General features: G+C 43.0%; 1 protein-coding gene across 2 annotated transcripts in view; it reads left to right on the top strand.

Moving 5' to 3' along the window:
- The window catches only part of SUMF1 (sulfatase modifying factor 1), a 95,110-nt gene that overhangs the window by 32,598 nt on the left and 49,298 nt on the right, over nucleotides 1–13,214 (top strand). For both annotated transcript variants that reach the window (XM_027522785.1, XM_027522786.1), the window contains exons 4-6: nucleotides 5,246–5,328; nucleotides 7,860–7,982; nucleotides 8,712–8,826. In XM_027522785.1, coding sequence (XP_027378586.1) covers nucleotides 5,246–5,328; nucleotides 7,860–7,982; nucleotides 8,712–8,826 — 321 coding nt within the window. The remainder of the gene's footprint in view (nucleotides 1–5,245; nucleotides 5,329–7,859; nucleotides 7,983–8,711; nucleotides 8,827–13,214) is intronic.

Below are 13,214 nucleotides of genomic sequence, written 5' to 3'. Positions count from 1 at the left end.
TTGTCTTTTTCCTGTGCCGACTTTATTCTGGGCTGTGTGTGTATAAGAAGCATAATTTACCACTTCTGGCAAAAATAAAGGCACCTTCGCTGTCTTCCTCCTTTTCTTTTCTTTAAGCTGTTACTACACGTCTGGCTATGTCCCTAGGGAGAGGTGGGAAAAGATGTCTTTGCCCTCTGAAGTCCATGTCTCAAGGGGACGTCAGTACTCACACGGATCCTATTTACGTTGTAATTGGTTGCTGGCTGTCTGGTACAGCTGTTTCAACTTAAACCCAAGACAGTTGCTATGGAGATGGTTTGACTAGAAATAGGTCAAGTAAAGTCCTTTTCTCCCTGGATGTAAGGGAGTGCTGTAACTCAACTAGAAGTGTCTCAGTTGAACAGAAAATACGTAGATGGGCAACCACATCCACCGCCCCCTACAGTTTCTCTTTTTAGGATGAGGCTTATCACAGGTGCCAAACCACTCATGTTGTTGCTGTGACTCTGGAATGAATGCATATGAAGACTCTTTCTGTTAAAAGGAATCATAGATGTTATAATTTGCAGTGTAACCTTGTTTAACTGGCTTATGTATGACTCTCAAAAGTTGCTTATTTCATAAATTACTAAACATAGTAGAAGAGCATTTATTTTGAAAATATGACCAGGAGTTCAAGAACAAGTCTTAAAATGTGGAGTTAACAGTGATATTTGAGAGAAGTTATCTGGTGACATCAGATGGGATTTGTTGTATGTTTGTCTAGAAAAGATGGCTTTCCCAGTACAACTTGGCTAAGAAGAATGATGTTCTGCCTGTAAGCTAAGTCCTCTGTGTGGGTGACTCTGATTGCTTATCTTTCCTTCTTCATGTGTCTGGTGCGGAAGTGGTTCCTGACTCTGTGTCTGACCATTGTGATGTAGAGTTACAGTCTTTCTCATAGGCGCGGGTGTCCTACGGTCCTCTCATAGGCCCCCAAGCTTTGTCTCGTTTGGGGCTTCATGAATGTGGAGACAATTTTTTTATTTGTTTTATCTCTTTTTAAAATTTATTTGTTTTTTAATTGGAGGATAATTGCTTTACAATATTTTGTTGGTTTCTGTCATATATCAACATGAGTCAGCCATACATACATACGGACCCTCCCTCTTGAAACTCCCTCCCACCTCCCACTCCACGCCCCCCTCTAGGTTGTCTCAGAGCACCAGGTTTGAGCTCCCTGAGTCGTACAGCAAATTCCCACCGGCTGTCTGTTTTACATATGATAATGTATATGTTTCCATGCCGCTCTCTCTACTCGTCCCACTCTCTCTTTCCCCCTACTGTGTCTACAGTCTGTTCTCTATGTCTGTGTCTCTACTGCTGCCCTGTAAATAGGTTCATAAGTACCATCCTTTTAGATTCCATATATATGTGTTAATATACGATGTTTGTTTTTCCCTTTCTGACTTACTTCACTCTGTATAACAGGCTCTAGGTTCAGCCACCTCATTAGAAGTGACTCAAAATATGTTTTATGGCTGAGTCGTAATTTGGTTCTCACAGTTGAGTGGGGAGTAGGATGCTATTGGCATCTAGTGGGGAGAGGTCTGGGATGCTGCAGGGCTTCCTACAGTGTACGGAACAGCCCCCTCCATCAAGGAATTGTGTGGCCCAATAAATCAGTAGTGCTGAGATGGTCTGTATTGGATGGGTTATTAAGAAATGTAAAAGCTTTCAGGAAAGAATGATAGTAAGAGAACTGGAAAGCAGATATGTAAAATGAGAAAGTGTGTGTATATGATGGGAAAGAAATTGAGTAGGAACTATAGCACTGATGTGTGTACCTGGACCCACCAATCTGAGTTTTACAGATATTTTTGGAAGAAGATTAAGTGAGTAGTTAACCATGTACGATAAATATTAATATGTACAATAAATAATTGAGAAACTCTCAATATACCAAAAGTCTTAAGTCATACTCTCAGGATTCTGGGAGTTGAAGATTTCCTTTAGGAATGAGGTTCCTAAAAAGGGAACCTGGCAGATGGTAGGCGCTCAATAAATATGTGTGACCAGAGTGAGTTGAGGGGAAGCAGAGAGGAAAAGAGAATGGACTCAGAGGCCACAGGGGCAGCTGCCCCGGGTCTTCCCCACACAAGCCAACTCTGTGGAATTTTCCCATTGAAGAAGGTTGGGAACCTTGGAGGACTTCTGCCATTAAGGCTTGTGTTTGGTTGTCTTTACTAACGCTGTGCATGTGTGGACCCTGGGATCCAGCCATTCCACTCCACAGCGTGCACTCAGCAGGAATGCTTCTGCATATTTCCTGAGTCATGAGCTACCAAGAATGTTCACAGAAGTAGCACCATTCAAAGTAGCTCAAACTGGAAACTGCCCAAATGCCCATCGCAGTAGAAGAGATAAGTAAATCCATTTAAAAAGTTGCTAATGATGGAATATTTCAAAACATAATAGGGTATAAGAAAAATAGGCATTCTAGTTTCCACCACCCAGATTTAACAAAAGCTAGCATTTGCCATATCTGCCTTTTAAAAATTCTTTTTTTTTTTTTTTAAATTTGAGAAATAGAACCTTCTGGTGACCTTAGTGTTGGGAATGGGTTAGAATTGGGTGAGTAATCTGAAAATCTTGAAATGTTAAGAGTGGGATGACCTGGGCTTTCTCTGCACATCTTCCCTTGACGCGGAATGAATTACCTGTCGCTGGCACTTAAACGGGCTTCCCTGGTGGCAAATATCAAGCAGTGTAGTGAGCGAGAACACCACCCCCCCACCGCCCGCCCTGATTAAAGATTCCACAGTGCCACAGAAGAAAGAGGAAGAAGCCCTGCCTTTCACCTCTCCTGCTCTCTGAAAGAGAAAACACTCTGCAGTAGTGTCCTCAAAGGACATAATGCCTCTTTCATTGAGATATAAAAGAATTTGTCTTTTCCCATCAAATTGTGATTGGAATACCGTGAATGTTTTGATTGTGCTGATGTGAGAAAAAAAACAAGAACAGAGTTTGGTGTTCTTGGTGATTGCTGTAATTGTTAGCCGGGAACACATCCCCCATCTCTTCCACTCAGCCCGGCTCGTCAGGACGCAGAGGACTGAGAGCAGCATTGTCTTGGGGATAACTTGAGTCCGTTCCGGTTTACAGCAGAAGAATCATTTGCAAACTTCTGTTCTTTACTTAGTATTAGCATCACTGATGATGGTAATTTTTTTTGGGTAACTCTCTCCTTGATTGTCATGAGGTCCATGGTTGACTGCTTCCCTTTACTGAGTGCTTGCTAAGTGCTCGGCATAGTCTTAAGCCCTGGATGTATGTTTGGTTTCCTTGTAATAATCTCTGAATAGGCATTGTTACTGCCTTCATCTTACAGTTGAGAAAACAGATGTAGGGACCTCAGTAGGGAGGTTGCCAAGGGTTACCCTCTGCATGGCAGAGTCTTAATTCAAATCTCATTTTGACTGACTCCAAAATCAAGTTTTTAACCAATCTCTAAACAATCCCAGGTGGCGCAATGGTAAAGAATCTGCCTGCCTGTGCAGGAGATGCAAGAGATGTGGGTTTGATCCCTGGGTCGGGAGGAGGAAATAGCAACCCACTCCAGTATTCTTGCCTGGAAAATTCCATGGACAGAGGAGCCTGGCGGGCTATAGTCCATGGGATTGCAAAGAGTCAGACACAACAGAGAAAGCACAAATGAATGAAAAGGAACAAAACAAGGGCCACTTGATATTGGTATATGGGTTGACAGAGCTATAAAGTAGCAGTTAAGGTCCTGGGAACAGGATGTGGGCTGAGCACTTCCCAATCCTTTTAGATTCACCCTGCTCTGAGTCTGAGGTGGGCAACTGGGAGGCTGCTCTCATTTCACAGATGAGGACTTTGGGGCCAGACAAGCAGTGAATTTGCCCAGAGCCACACACCTCATGTTGGGCTGGATATTAACCAGGGTCTTTTGTGAACACACTGCAGCTCTGTATTCGGTGCTTCAGCTTGGTCTCCCACCACCTTGGTTGACCTTCAGCCTGGCACCAAGTTGTAAGATTAATGCTGTTTCCTCATCTTTTACATCAGAGTGGTACCAGTTGTCCCAGTTGTTAGAGCTTATAGAGGATTAGCTAGCAGTGTCTTTTTCAGATTCTTGGAAAGATATACCATTTAGATACATATTTATTTAATCACTGTGGGGCTTTATGATGCGAGATAATACCTTTTTAAAAAAACTTTTTATGTTGTATTGGGGTATAGCTGATTAACAATGTTGTAGTAGTTTAAAGTGAACAGTGAACGGACTCAACCTTACATATAAATGTATGCATTCTCCCCCAAAGCCCCCTCCCATCTAACCTGCCACATAACACTGTGCCTTTTTGTTTGTTTGTTTTGGGTGCATGTGTGGCTTTCTAGATCTTAGTTCCCCAACTCAGGATTGAACCTGGAGCACAGCAGTGAAACGAGTCCTCACTACTGGACCACCAGGGAATTCAAGAGATAATGCTTTTTTGTTGTTGTTAGATTTCAGTTCAGTTCAGTTCATTTGCTCAGTCATGTCTGACTCTTTGCGACCCCATGAATCGCAGCACGCCAGACCTCCCTGTCCATCACCATCTCCCAGTGTTCACTCAAACTCACGTCCATCGAATCGGTGATGCCATCCAGCCATCTCATCCTCTGTCGTCCCCTTTTCCTCCTGCCCCCAATCCCTCCCAGCATCAGTGTCTTTTCCAATGAGTCAACTCTTTGCATGAGGTGGCCAAAGAACTGGAGTTTCAGCTTTAGCATCATTCCTTCCAAAGAACACCCAGGGCTGATCTCCTTCAGAATGGACTGGTTGGATCTCCTTGCAGTCCAAGGGACCCTCAAGAGCCTTCTCCAACACCACAGTTCAAAAGCATCAATTCTTCGGCACTCAGCTTTCTTCACAGTCCAACTCTCACATCCATACATGACCACTGGAAAAACCACAGACCTTCATTGGCAAAGTAATGTCTCTGCTTTTCAATATGCTCTCTAGGTTGGTCATAACTTTCCTTCCAAGGAGTAAGTGTCTTTTAATTTCATGGCTGCAGTCACCATCTGCAGTGATTTTGGAGCCCAAAAAGATAAAGTCTGACACTGTTGTTAGATTTAATTACATATAAATTTTTGATCTGGTAATTCCATGGAAGTTGAAGACCTTAAGTGAGATTGTTTTTTTTTTTTTCCTGCATTGACTGAGTCAGTGTTTTTTTAGAGCTAACCTCAGCTTATCCTGTGTTTCTCTGAGGTTGCAGCTGCTCCGTGGTGGTTACCTGTGAAAGGTGCTAACTGGAGACACCCAGAAGGGCCCGACTCTACTGTCCTACACAGGTGAGACTGGTGGGTCTTAGACTAGATGATACTTTCATTTCAAAATCAGTTCCTATGATGTTGAAGAGAAACTCAATGTCCATTGTCTATAAAAAAGTATGATGAACTCTAATCGGTTGGAAGGGAAATAGGATGGCTAGAAAGAGTCAATGTACAGACCCAAACATTGTGCATAGGTCATGGAACACTCTGTTAAAGATTTTTTTTTTTTTTTTGATGTGGACCATTTTTAAAGTCTTTATTGAATTTGTTACAATATTGCTTCTGTTTTATGTTGTGGTCTTTTGGCTGCCAGGCATGTGGATCTTAGCTCCCTGACCAGGGATTGAACCCACACCTCCTATATTGGAAGGACCACTGGACCACCAGGGAAGTCTCTGGAAGGCTCATAATAAGTGGCCTCTTGCCATCTTCATTTGGCCTTTTAGAGGGTTCCCTCCTGTCATTCTTTCCCCATTTGATAGACCTATTACAAATGTCATGACATGTAACCTTTACAGATTGTTTGTTCTTCCTCATGAGTAGGCCATCATGAGGACGGAGACTGCCTCACAGAGAAGCGGTGGTGTCTTGCCAATTGGCCACTGTTTAACAGCTAGGCCTTGGGTCCAGGACTCATGTTCTCTGCAGTCCTGGACTGACATACTTTGAAGCCACCATCTGACTGAAAAACCACAGAGCTGCAAGTCGGTCAGCAAGTCTCCAGGGTGGCAAAGAAATAATTATCTCAAGCAAAAATAGAGTAGCACTTTAAGCCCTGGAGTCAGAGAAAGGTTTGGGTCAGGACTCAGCATCTCAACAGCCCAAGAAAACTGTTCTCCTAACCTAGTTTTTCAGATAGGATTCTCGAGTCTCCGTTTTCAACATCGTTCCTGCTTACTGCCCTCAGTGTGGGGGAGCCGGAAATACATGAAGTTCAGCTCTAGGGATACAGCTCCTTGATAAATGTCATTCTTTCAAACTCTTGAGTTGGTAGGCCCCGGGGTAGAAATAGACTCTGAGGTAGAAAGTTGTAGGATTCTCAGATACCTCAGGTTGATGACCTCTTAGTTCCCAATATATAGCTTCTTTCTGAAGTATCATAGTAGAAGGAAAAGCTGAGGACAGAAGGAATACCCAGAAGGAAATGTATTCTATCCAATGAGTCCTTTTGAGAAAAGTGCATGTCTTAAAACATCAGTGCTGAAAACAGTGACTGGCACGTAAAGGTACTCAATAGACGCTTTGGAAAGAATAAGTGAAAGTCATGGTGTAATTACGATAGGGGATTCAAAGATGCTTAAGAGGGACTTACCTGGTGGTCCAGTGGTTAAGAATCTGCCTGCCAATGCAGGGGATGTGGATTTGATCCCTGATCCCGGATCTACGATCCCACATGCCGCAGGGCAACTAGGGTCTCATGCCGCAACTACTGAAGCCAGTGCACCCTAGACACCATGCTTCCCAACAAGAGGAGCTTCACAATGAGAAGCCCAGGCACCACCACAACTAGAGGAAGCAAAGGAGTTCTTGCACGGCAACAAAGACCCAGTGCCGCAAAAAGAAAAAAAAGAATAAAAAAGTTTAAGAAATGGGCCAGGAGTGTAGAGTCCGCTGGAGAAAGAGTGAGCAGGAATTAAAGTTATTGGTGCTGAATAAATATGTTTATCCCCTTATTCTCAAACTTCCCCCTAATCTTCCCTGCCCTGCTATACTGGTAGAAAAAATAGAGGCTTACTTGGGATATGCTGGAGTGAGGCAAATAGAGCAGAGTCATCTACAGCAGAAAGACAAGAGTTTAAAGCCAAGTATCACAGATTGGATTCTTCAGAAACATATGCTGAGACAGAGCTTGGTGTGCAGACTATTTATTAGGGATCTGCACCTGTGGGAGGGACGGGGAGGAAGCAGGATTGGGCAGAGGGAGAAGCCAAGACTGCAAGGCAGGTCCAGGAAGTCCCAGCCAGTCCCTCGGGGGTGGGGTGGGGGTGGGGCTCTGGGGTATAAATGACCCATAGGATTGAGCTATGGGTGAACCCACATGGCTGTGCCTTTATGCTCCTGCTGTGGTTGCTCGTTGGTGACTGTGAGGTGGTTCTTTGCAACTTTTCTGAAGGAGCTGAGCGCTGGAAGCTTCTGCTCATACCATGTCCAGCAGCTGCAAAATCGTTCTTTCCCCATGTCCAGCAGCTGCAAAATCGTTCTTTCCTCACAGAAGAAAGCATTGGTTGGTGCAGCTGGGTGGTGCATCTTCACACCCTGCTGCACCACGTGAGATTCTCTGGGGGTTCAGGCCTGCCAGCAAACTGGAGTAATGTTTCGAGTCTTGTGCCAGGAGGGACCATAACCTATTTGGGAGCCTGGGATGTCAGAGACCCCTGGTGGAGGCTGACAGAAGTGCAGGGGGGCAGGGTTGGGGACGTTGACCTGGGGACCAGGCCCACCTCCGGGTCAGGGATTTAGGTGAAGGCGAAGATGGGCGGTTGGCTGGAGCCGGTCCCTGTTTCCAGTTCCGGTTCCGCCCTCCTCACTCTGCGCTCTCTGTTCCCCAGGCCGGACCACCCGGTTCTCCATGTCTCCTGGAACGACGCCGTCGCCTACTGCACGTGGGCGGGAAAGCGTTTGCCCACGGAGGCCGAGTGGGAGTACAGCTGTCGAGGAGGCCTGCAAAATAGGTACTTGGAGGGTCTCCCCTTGCTTAATAGTATGTGGATCCTCTTTCTAAATCCACAGGAACTTACTCTGGACAGTTGATTTAAAACCACAACCACCAGGGCAGCTCTTTCCTACTGGGCTTTCCTCACGTTGGTGAAGTTCCTTAGGAAACACCCAGGCAGAGGTGGGCGCATGGCTGGTGGGGTGGGCGCCGGCCACGCAGCCCCATCCCGGTGCCACGTGGTCCTCCTTCGAGCCCCTCTGGCAGGCTGCCTTCGCTTTTAGGGGTTTCTTATTTTAGGCGTCTCCTGAAACATCAGTATTTCTCTGCTTCCAGAGCCATGAGACAGAAAACTCACGATTGGGCCTCAGCTTCTAAAAAGGCTCCTTAAAATAGTGAAGGCTTTATTAAAAAGTGCGGTGTTATGGTGCCCCGTTATGCTTCCATATAAGTCCAGAATGATGGCTGCTCTCCCAGCCTCCTATAAGCCCGTCTTTTAGTGAGGTGATTTATATCAGGCCTCCTGAGGCCTCGGGAGAGACTGATGTTGTTGTGAGCTTGACATGATTTGGTTGTGTGGAAGTTAAAAAAATTCCTGATTAAAAGCTTTATGTATTAAAAAAATAAAATAACTCACTTGGAACAAGCGAGCAGTGTGCTCTCTCCCTTTCACTGCCTTCCTCTTCTTGACTTGTGGCCAGAAGCCTGTGCATGTTTGACAGGCTGATGCCTGTGTCTCTTCTGACAGACTTTTCCCCTGGGGCAACAAACTGCAGCCGAAAGGCCAGCATTATGCCAACATCTGGCAAGGCGAGTTTCCTGTGACCAACACCGGGGAGGACGGCTTCCGAGGGACCGCGCCTGTGAGTAGCGAGGTTCAGAGGGCTGCAGCCACAGCGCACGGAGAAACCACTAGAAACCGCTAGACATGAGGGAGAGTGTTACTCACTCTCCGCTCTAAGTCTTGTACCCTTTCTGCCTTCATCCACTACAGCACGAGGCAAATACTAAGACGTTTTTTTTCGTGACACCTTTTTCTTTCCGATTCTATAATACTATAGAAACTTTGAAAAAAACCAGAAGAGTTGCACAGGAGAAAATTGAAAGAACCTGGAGGAATCTTATCTCAAGATAGATAACCCCTATTAGCGTTTTGGTGCAATTCCTCCCATTCATTTTCGGTGTTAATGGTACTAATAATTGCTAGGAGTTAATACTTGCAGTGTGCCAGGCATGATACTGAGGTATTTGCGTGAATTATCTCAGTTAATGTTCCACTCTGTGAGGTAGGTACTGTTATCCCCATTTTTCCAGGTGAGCATTCTGAGGCACAGAGAGGTTAACTGACTTGCCCAGGGTTACACAGCTGGAAAGCCACACATCTGGGATTTGAACCAGGTCGCTTTGTTTCAAAAGCCCATGCTCTTAACTACCTTATAGGTGCCAGTGTAAATATTTCTTGTGTTTGTGTGCATATATATTTTTTACATATTGCTTTGGGGTCATACTATTATATTTAAAATCCTACTCTCCTTTCCCTGTGTAATACCAGGAACATTTTGTCTGGCATTAGCAGTTCTTCACAAATACATGTCTTTTAGCAGCTGGATAGCTTGTCATTTGAATTAACCCTAATTTATTTGCCCCTTATTTTTGCAAAGTTACATATGTTTTTTTGCTGAATAACAACATCTTGTGCATAAATATTAAATTGTATCTCTGATGATTTAAAAATAGTTTTTGAGGTATAGTTGATTTACAATGTTGTGTTAGTTTCTGCTATACAGCAAAGTGAATCAGCTACACATATGCATATATCTGCTCTGTTTTTAGATTCTTTTCCCATACAGATCAATTCTGAGTATTGAGTAGAGTTCCCTGTGCAATACAGTAGACCCTTAATAGTGTGGTGGTTTTTTTAATAGGTAGATTCCTAGCAGTGAAATTAGTGAGTCAAACACTAGAAACCTTTCTTGGTAAGAGTTTCAAAAACATAACCAAACTTTTCTGGAATGCATGTAGCCTGTTTCCCTCCATGAGTATTCCTTTCTGTCTGTTGTTTTTTTTTTTTTTTGTCAGCAGAACCATACACTAATGAAATAATGATAAAAGCATTTTGGTTTTTTTTGACACATTGAGCTAAGATGTCTTGTAGTGGGGAAATAGCACTTTACTGGGTTTGTTGTTACAGAAGATAATATTCTTTCAACAATCTTTCAAACAGTTGTCATTTAAAAAAATTTGTGTTTTTAATATTTGTTCACACAAAAATAATTCTTCCAAAATTTATTTATAAACGTAACACACATATGTTATTTGGAGCATGACCAAATGATTCCAGAATTTCAGCTGAAATAATAAACAAGTGAAAAAGACAGACAGTTTTTGGAAGAGATGAAGGATGAGAAGACACTTGACTTTTCAGAACTTCAAACATACTTTGAGCCATATAGTTAAAACATTACAGTTGTTTTTGCAGGGGTGCAGAAGTAATGTAAAAAAAAGTTACATGAGAATATGTTGCCTTTAAATAGGCACAGGAACTCACATGTGTGTGCTTCTAAAATTTCATATGTATGAGTTAGGTATATGATAAAATCACCAACACAAACAGTGGGAATTGGATGTATTTTTCAAAAGAGGCAAAATTTATTTGCTACTATACAGCAAAGTGAAGTTAGTTCTTTTCAGGTTTCCTTCTGGATAGCTTGTACTCTGAGGGGCACATAGGTTTATTCAGTAAAATGAGTTATTAGAGACCTTGGGGTCTAAGAGATCTCAACCTTTTTCTCAAACTGTACATGGGTAAGAAGGGCAGCTGTTATCTCATGGGCCACTGTTGGCAGAACCTGCGCTGCAGGATGAACACAGTAAGGAGCCTGATGAAGATGCTTAGGAGACCCCAGGAAAGGTGACACGTGATGTAGAAGCAGGACACTTAGCCTTGAAGCATATATAGCATAGACTTCTGATAGACCAGACAAATTACATAAGCACCTGTCAGTCAAAAGACCATGAGAATCTGTACTGGACAGTTATGAATATTTTATAGCACTTAATGGCTACAGAATTTCACATCACTATTTAGACAGATGAACCTCCAAGGAAAAAGTCATTTATTCTCAAGTCAGTGCATCTTCTCAGAAAATAACAATTGCCGTATGAAATAAAGATACTTTACAGATATTTAGAGTGGAGAAGGCGATGGCACTCCACTCCAGTACTCTTGCCTGGAAAATCCCATGGACGGAGCAGCCTGGTAGGCTGCAGTCCATGGGGTCGCTAAGAGTCAGACACGACTGATCGACTTCACTTTCACTTTTCACTTTCGTGCGTTGGAGGAGGAAATGGCAACCCACTCCAGTGTTCTTGCCCGGAAAATCCCAGGGACGGGGGAGCCTGGTGGGCTGCCGTCTATGGGGTTGCACAGAGTTGGACACGACTGGAGTGACTTAGCAGCAGCAGCAACAGCAGAGTTGGAATATTTAACTGGGGATGTGTAGCAGATGTCTGCCTTGGAGGATATTCAACAGAACTTACCTGAAGAAGTTGCCATGGAAGTTCCTAAGACAAAATTAGAACATTTACCAGGAGCTGACATGAGAAATATGACCTGAAGAGGAAAAAAACCAGCACCTGTTTATCTCAGGTTCTCCTTAGCTTCCTTATTGGGTCCACAGGCCTTGGTCCCTTGAGAGCAGGGATCGAACTTCCAATGCTGGGATGGACTACAGTGAAATATCTCCCTCATCTGCTGTTTTATTTTATTAGTTTCACTCTGGTTTTAAATTTAGTGAACTATTCTGACCGCAGTGAACCTAAAGAATTGGTTTTCTGTTTGATTGGGCCTCTGTTGTAAGTTATTAGTATGTTTTGGTTTTCATGCATATCTGCTCATTCACCTGAAAATAAACATGTTGGAAGTATTTCTTCTGAGCTTTCTGGAAGGAGGTTTTGGTTGGTGTGATTAACTGAACAAAGAGCAGTTAAAATTTTTATACTCTCATGTGGTAATTTTGGGAGTGGTGACCTCCAGATTTTACCTCACTTAAACATCCAGGTATTTACAGAAGGAAAACTCCTCAAACCTTTCAGTAGATGCTGTTATTAATGTTTCCTCATCTTAGGGTTTAACAGCACCTCGTAGGCTAACTTGCTTGCCCAGCATTTGTTGTGTGTTGTCATGTAATGAAGACCTTAGGCTGGCTGACCTCCATTAGTCTGCTCTCTAAGCCTGAGAAATGGTTCCTCCCTCCACTTCTCCACTTCGTTCATTCCATCTTTCAGTTGCTCTCATACCCCTCGCTCCTTCCCATCTTTTCACTGAAACAAATTATTTTCTTCTTTTCCTTCCAACTATTTTTCTGTCTTATTCTTCCTCATTATCTCCAAATTCTTAAAAGAACAGTTTATGCCTCTGACCCCTTCTCCTTCACTGTCTCTCTGACTTTTGACCTCTGACCTTGATTCCCATAAGATGCTTCTACCTTTGTGGAGGAGGGTTCATCTTCAGCTCGAAATCTCTCCCTCTAGGGAGTTTCTGCATATTTTCTTTCATTCTCTTACCCTACTAATCCCACCCTGCCTTTCTAGATTGGATATTTTTAATTTTTGGCATCATCATTTTTTCTCCCTCATTAAAACTCTTTCACGTCTATGTCATCAAACCCTTTCTGCCTTCAGTCGACATGCATGGAATTACTGAATGAAGCAGTGAATAGGTACTGCTGTTTCCATAATGAATGCTGAGTTTGGAAGCAGAATGGTAAAAATTTTCAGCTTTCCCCATCATCTGGATTAATTTTTTTTCAGAGTAGCGTCATAACTTTATTGAAGTGCCCTGGATTGCCCACATATCACATGGTTCCATATTTATGTGTAGATCTAAAACCTTCTGAAGCCAAGTAGGAAATTAATTTTATTCCTTTTAGTTCTACTTCATTAATTGAGAAAAAACATGAACTTACAAAAAGATTTTTTAAAAAGAATCTCAACGATAAATTAATATTTTTTTCACTTAAAAAATAAAAGTTTCCTTCATGTATGAGCATTTCTTGTAAAATATGTTAGGAAAAAGTTCTGAGTCCCTAAAATAGCAAAACTTGTTCTGTATGCATTTACTATTCAGTCAAAGGTTTTTCTCTGGTCCTCCTCCCCACCTTCCTTTGTACACAAGCTTTGCACTTTGGTATCATGTCTGTGACATAACTATGTGGCAGACTGTCTGATCTACCTTTGAACGTGATGTAAT

Source organism: Bos indicus x Bos taurus, chromosome 22, assembly GCF_003369695.1.
Source record: "Bos indicus x Bos taurus breed Angus x Brahman F1 hybrid chromosome 22, Bos_hybrid_MaternalHap_v2.0, whole genome shotgun sequence".
Classification (NCBI taxonomy): Eukaryota; Metazoa; Chordata; class Mammalia; order Artiodactyla; family Bovidae; genus Bos; species Bos indicus x Bos taurus.
Note: the sequence above shows the minus strand (reverse complement) of the source record. Positions and strands in the feature narration are given on the sequence as shown.